This window comes from Quercus suber, unplaced genomic scaffold (genome assembly GCF_002906115.3).
Source record: "Quercus suber isolate HL8 unplaced genomic scaffold, Cork oak 2.0 scaffold_28, whole genome shotgun sequence".
NCBI classification, from domain to species: Eukaryota; Viridiplantae; Streptophyta; class Magnoliopsida; order Fagales; family Fagaceae; genus Quercus; species Quercus suber.
Genome location: NW_027069493.1, coordinates 2068586 through 2074302, shown reverse-complemented (window position 1 = coordinate 2074302; position 5717 = coordinate 2068586). Strand labels below are relative to the sequence as shown.

The following is a 5717-nucleotide window of genomic DNA, read 5'->3' as shown; positions in this document are numbered from 1 at the left end:
GTGAAACTACCTCCAATCACAAAACATTGTGATTCTGTATTATGGGTCCCATACCTTCACCTTGATTTCTCATTGGTGCGTGTAATACACAAAAAATGGTTGAGAGTGTGGAATTTTCATACAAATTGGCTTGGGAAAAGATAGAAGAAGAAGAAAAAAAAATGCATAGTATAGTATAGAGTTTTTTTTAAATAAAAGAGTGTCAGAGGTTAGGGTCAAGTGAACGTGCACTATTTGAAGCACAGATCTGGATCCACTCAAAGCACCAAACCCAACACAACTCAAACTAAACAACACAAGAACAATACAATATACACAATACATCACAACACACCAACACTTCTCTCACTCACTGCCACTCTAACCAGTCTTTTGTTTTTATACTTTCAAAGGAGGGGGAGAGAGAGTGTGTGTGTCTGTGTGAGGTAGTGTTTAGAAAGAGAGAGAATCTAGAGAGAGAGAGAGAGAGCTTAGGTAACTAGCTTTCAGCTTCTTCACTGCTCACTTAATAGCCCTGACCCCAAAAAACAAGGCAGCAGCAGTGAAGCAATTGAATGGTTCTTCTCTGCTCCAGCTGCTGCTGCTAGACTCTGCAAACCAGCATAGGAAGAAGGCGGTGGTTTGGCTTTTGTAGTAAAGTTTGACACGTTGACTGCTATTATTTATGTTTGAAGAGAGAAAGAGAAAGAAACAGCAACAGGAAAGTACCTTCTTTCATGGGTAAGTCTGATATTTCTCTCATAATACTCCAAGAGCAGGCTCTTTCAACTTTTAACTTTGAAATTGGAAAAAAAGGATGAGAAAAAAGTAAAAGGGTTTATACCTACACGTTGCCATTTCTTGCTCCTTTTGTTTCTGAAAACTTTTGCTCTTGTAGTTTCTTAACAGAGAAATTTAACCACCAAGTCATTTTTTTTTTGTTTTTGTTTTTTGTTTTTTTTTTTTTTTGTTTCCTTTTAACAAAGGCAACTCTTAGCACCTTCTCTTTTTAAATCAAACCACACGGGAATACTCCTTTTAACACTCAACTTTCTTTTCTTTTTTTCCTTTTCTCTTTACCTTACTTTTGTTGGGTTTTGCAGGAATAAGAGAGAGAGAGGCACTGTACTACTATTCAGCATCACAGGTTGGTAGGTAGGGTTTGTGTGTGGTTGAGAAAGAAAGTTTACTTGTATAGAGTGAGAGAGAAAGATAACACTTTACTCTCACATACCCAAAGGAACAAACAAAACCAAAAACTAGGAGAGGCAGGTCGGTTGGTTGGTTTGGCGTGTGGAAGATTTTGTACCAAACCTTATATCACTCACACCTCATGGATGGTTACGAAGCAACAAGAATTGTGTTCTCAAGAATCCAAAACTTAGACCCTGAAAATGCATCCAAAATCATGGGTCTACTACTCATTCAAGACCATGGTGAGAAAGAAATGATTAGGCTAGCATTTGGTCCAGAAACTCTTGTCCACTCAGTGATTCTCAAAGCTAGAAAAGACTTGGGACTAACTTCGAACTCTCCGTCTACACCTTCTACTCCCTCATCTCCATCTCCTTTTCTCTCAAGCAACACTCTTTCTATGTCAAGGCAAAATTCCACAGCTTCAAGGCTTGGTGGGATAAATATTCCTCCATCTTTAACTATTCCAAATCCTTCTTCAGCTAGTTCAGCTTCTTGGGCTGCTTTGTCTGAGCTTCAAAGCCCAGAGGACTTAATTAGTCCTAACAATTTAGCTGTTGGGTCATCTTCTTCAACTACAATGAACTCTTCTTCTTCTTTACCCTTCTATGGAAGTGGTACCACTGATGTGATGGATGACTTTCAGCTCCAAGATCAGCTTTCATTCCTCAATGATGGCTCTCCCACCTTAGGCCCCAAAAACCCAGATTTTTATTATCCTCAGTCGGACTTATCTTCAAGTCCAACTGGTGCTGGTGCTGACCCTATGCTTTTTCCTTCATATGGTAGTTGGGGAGGGTCTTTACATCGTAGAAGCTGTTCAGTTAGTGACGTTTGCTTGGGTTCAGAGGACCCAAATTCTGGCTTTGGATGGAAACCTTGTCTTTACTTTGCTAGAGGGTACTGCAAGAATGGAACTAGCTGCAGGTTCTTACATGGTGGACTTGGAGAAACTGTTGATGGAACTGCAATGGTTGGTTCACCAAGCAAGATTGATATGATGGACCAGTGCCATGAAATTCTTAGATCCAAATCTGCACAGCAACAAAGATTAGCTGCAGCCTCTCAGCTCATGGCCTCAGCTTCTTTTCCTTACTCTCCCAAGTGCATGAATATCCTCCTACAACATCAGCAACAAAATGATACTCAAAGGTACAACTTTGTTACTGTATTTAAGCAAATTATTAAGCTTGGTCTTTTTGGGGTTCCATTTTTGATTGTTTTTGCGTACATGTAGAGCTGCTGCGGCTCTAATGATGGGTGAGGATATGCACAAGTTTGGTCGATCCAGGCTTGAAAGAAACGAGTTTTCAATGAATGGTGGGGCAGGAATGGTGAACCCAGCTTCAAGGCAGATCTACTTGACTTTCCCAGCTGATAGTACTTTTAGAGAGGAAGATGTGTCAAATTATTTCAGGTTCTACAGTCTTCACCCTTAGCATTGAATTGAGTTGTTATTTGTGGAAAAATGATTGGTCTTGTTGCTAAATTGTTTTGATTTTGTTGGTGATAGCATTTATGGGCCAGTGCAAGATGTGAGGATTCCATACCAGCAGAAGAGGATGTTTGGATTTGTTACTTTCGTTTATCCAGAGACTGTGAAGCTCATTCTTGCCAAGGGGAACCCTCATTTTGTTTGTGATGCTCGTGTGCTTGTTAAGCCTTACAAAGAGAAGGGAAAAGTTCCGGACAAGTACAGGCACTCTCTCACTCACTCTCATTTCTATCTTCCTTATCACATTACTTGAAGTACAAATTTCTATGTACTGCATGTGCTTATGCAGTAACGCCAGCTATTTGTTATTTGCAGGAAGCAACAGCAGCAACAAGTGGAGAGGGGAGAGTACTCACCTTGTGGAACTCCTACTGGAGTTGATGCTAGAGACCCATTTGATCTCCAGCTTGGTAAACAAACTAGTCTCTTGGAATGCATATAGATGTGCCTAAAATGCTACTTTTCTTTCAACTAATGGATTTGTTTGATTAAAGGATCAAGAATGTTTTACAATGCACAAGACATGCTGTTGAGGAGGAAGTTGGAGGAGCAAGCTGATTTGCAGGCTCTTGAACTTCAAAGTAGAAGGTTAATGGGTTTGCAGCTTCTTGATATCAAGAAACAACATCACCATCGTGCTCTCTCCACTGGCAGCCCTATTCCTTCACCTACTCAGTCTCCCAATCCATTTAACCAAAACATTGTTCTTCCTTCATTCCAAAATGGCCCAGAAGTCCCAGAGGGTATGTCTCTAATCAATTTGTTCTAGGTGCTACCTATGATTTAGTTTGAATTAGAATGAAGTTTTTGATTGTATTTGTTTGATTGCAGATAATAATAATTGTTCAAGCGCATCGCCGGCCATTTCTACAACTGCTCCTGCTGATCAGCAGCAGTTGCAGCAGACGGCAATCACTGTTGCCGGCAAAGAATTGACTGAAAATGGTGAGAATGCCAATGGTAATGGCAGTGGGAAGCAAAGCCCCTCTCATGAAGAAAGTGATTTGCAAGAATGGTATGTAACTTTTCTAAAGAATAATGGAAAGGCAACCCAGATTACTAAAGCGCCTTTTTGTATCATTAGATTTGTATCAAATTTCTATTTTAAACCAAGCTAAAGACTTTCTATACATTTTTCTAATTGTGTATCTCATAATTGAGTGCAGTTTGGAGCACAACCTCCCTGATAGTCCTTTTGCTTCTCCAACCAAAGCAGCTGCAGACTTCTTCAGCAATGGAACTAGTGAGACAAATGTCTCAGATGGATCAGCTTCATCTACTAACAACAAATTGGCCACTTCAACAATACTACCTGCCACTTCTACACTGGAAATGGCATCCTTCAAATCTTTCAACTGCCAAATGCCAAGGTACTCATTCATTTGCCATTAATGGCTATTGTTTAGTGCTTGCTCAATATCTGTAAATTTTAATGGGGTTTTGAATTCAGGTTCTCCTCTGGCCATGGTGCAATTGGAATGTATGCCGGCACCGGCGGACCAATTGGAATTTAGTTTTTCCTTGAAGGTCAGGTAATGAACTTTGGATTCCTTGATATCAAAACAGCATAATTTATTTGTTTTTGTTTAGCAAGCAAACAATTTGTGATTTGTATTCTATAAATGAAGTTGGTTTTGTTTTTGTTTTGATTTGTTTTGGCTGTGTCTGCTCAAATGTTTGCAGGAAAGATTGGAGGAAAGTATTATAACCAAACAAACTTTCCCCATATCAAAACAAGATCTGTAGAGAATCTCTCCATCACCACCTCTCTCCGCCATTATCATCATGATCATCATCATCAAATACTATACTACTTACTACCATACAAAATGCATACGTAAAAAGCAGTAAAGGAAGTGGGTCAGCCACTCCTTTCTTTGTTGTTGTTGTTGTTGTTGTTGTTGTACTATTTTCATCTTTCATTTTCTGTAGTTGAAGTTGAACCACAGGTAAAAAAAGAAGAAGAAGAAAGAACATAGAAAGAGTCACACTGTCAATGTGTAGTAGTAACAAATTCCTGGCACTGTAATTTCTCTCTCATTTTCCCATTGTTTCCCCCACTAGAAACAAAAATCCCAAATTTAGTCTAGTCACTGTTAGTCTGTGTCTTTAGGGTGTACTCAAATCTTTGTACAGCAGAAGAAGAAAGAAGCAAAGAGAAAGCCAGAGGAGCTGAGGAAAAAGAGGTAAAAGCAGAACATAACTACAAGCCTGATTGATAGCCCCATAAAGGGTAATTTAGAATTAAAAAAAAAAAAAAAAAAAAAAAAGAGCAGAAGAAAAAAAAAAGAAAAAAAAAAAAGGAGGGAGGTTCTGTTTCAAGACTAAAAATAGAAGAAGTACAATGTGGAATTTCTCTTACCGATTTAATATGTATTTTGCTGTTTTTAGTTGTAGTGCTTAGTTTGTTATACACAGTATCAAACTATCAAAAACCCCCTCTTAGATTACAAGACAGAAAGAGAGATTTGGAAAAAAAAATTCCTCAAAGAAAAGGTTTTTTCAAGTTTTTTTTAAGTCTAATTGGTCTCTCTCCTTTTACTCTTTAGTGCCTTTTGATCTTCAAGAAGAAGAAGAATTTGTCTCTTTGTTATTTTTTTCATTTTTGTCATTATTTTTTTCCCTCCCCTCCTCTTCCTTAATTATTTGCGTGGGACCCATCTATAATTTTTTGCCATTATTGGAGGGGAAAAGAAGTAGGGCCACAAAGGCACAACCTCACATGGGTAGGGTGCTGACAGTGCTTGTGGGTCCTACTCATTTATAGGATGCCAGGTTGTATGTGGGTCCTACCCACCAATATCCAAACCCATGTGAGTGATGCCACACTCTCTCTCTCTCTCTCTCTAAATATATATTTATATATATATATATATCCCCAGCCTTTACTTTCTCGATTGTTGACAGGAAAGGACATGCACAGATCTAAAAGTAGATGTAAATGCCCACACGTATGACAAAAGTGCACGGTCTTGCAAGAATCTTTTGGGGTCTGTAATTTTGTTTATATTTTTGACAGTGTGTGTGATTTTTTTTTTTTTTAATTTTT

General features: G+C 38.7%; 1 protein-coding gene across 3 annotated transcripts; it reads left to right on the top strand.

Moving 5' to 3' along the window:
- The first annotated feature begins 215 nt into the window (after positions 1–215).
- Positions 216–5261, top strand: LOC112009061 (zinc finger CCCH domain-containing protein 53). Of its 3 annotated transcripts, none has more exons than XM_024041403.2 (10): positions 216–720; positions 1083–2325; positions 2411–2590; positions 2687–2872; positions 2984–3078; positions 3163–3411; positions 3500–3683; positions 3835–4038; positions 4119–4195; positions 4352–5261. In XM_024041403.2, the coding sequence occupies exons 2-9, from the start codon at positions 1313–1315 to the stop codon at positions 4180–4182; spliced, it is 2175 nt and encodes a 724-aa protein (XP_023897171.2). In that variant the 5' UTR covers positions 216–720; positions 1083–1312; the 3' UTR covers positions 4183–4195; positions 4352–5261. The 3 variants fall into 3 exon arrangements, with proteins under 3 accessions (XP_023897171.2, XP_023897170.2, XP_023897172.2); XM_024041402.2 differs by having other exon boundaries at positions 4119–4200; XM_024041404.2 differs by having other exon boundaries at positions 217–720; positions 2687–2866; positions 4119–4200.
- The last annotated feature ends 456 nt before the right edge of the window (positions 5262–5717 follow it).

Bases quoted from the DNA above. Each gene is read 5' to 3' on its own strand.
- LOC112009061 (XM_024041403.2), top strand. From the start codon at position 1,313: ATGGATGGTTACGAAGCAACAAGAATTGTGTTCTCAAGAATCCAAAAC. The intron at 2,591-2,686 runs GTTCTACAGTCT...TGTTGGTGATAG, and splicing joins GATGTGTCAAATTATTTCAG to CATTTATGGGCCAGTGCAAG. The intron at 3,412-3,499 runs GTATGTCTCTAA...GTTTGATTGCAG, and splicing joins TGGCCCAGAAGTCCCAGAGG to ATAATAATAATTGTTCAAGC.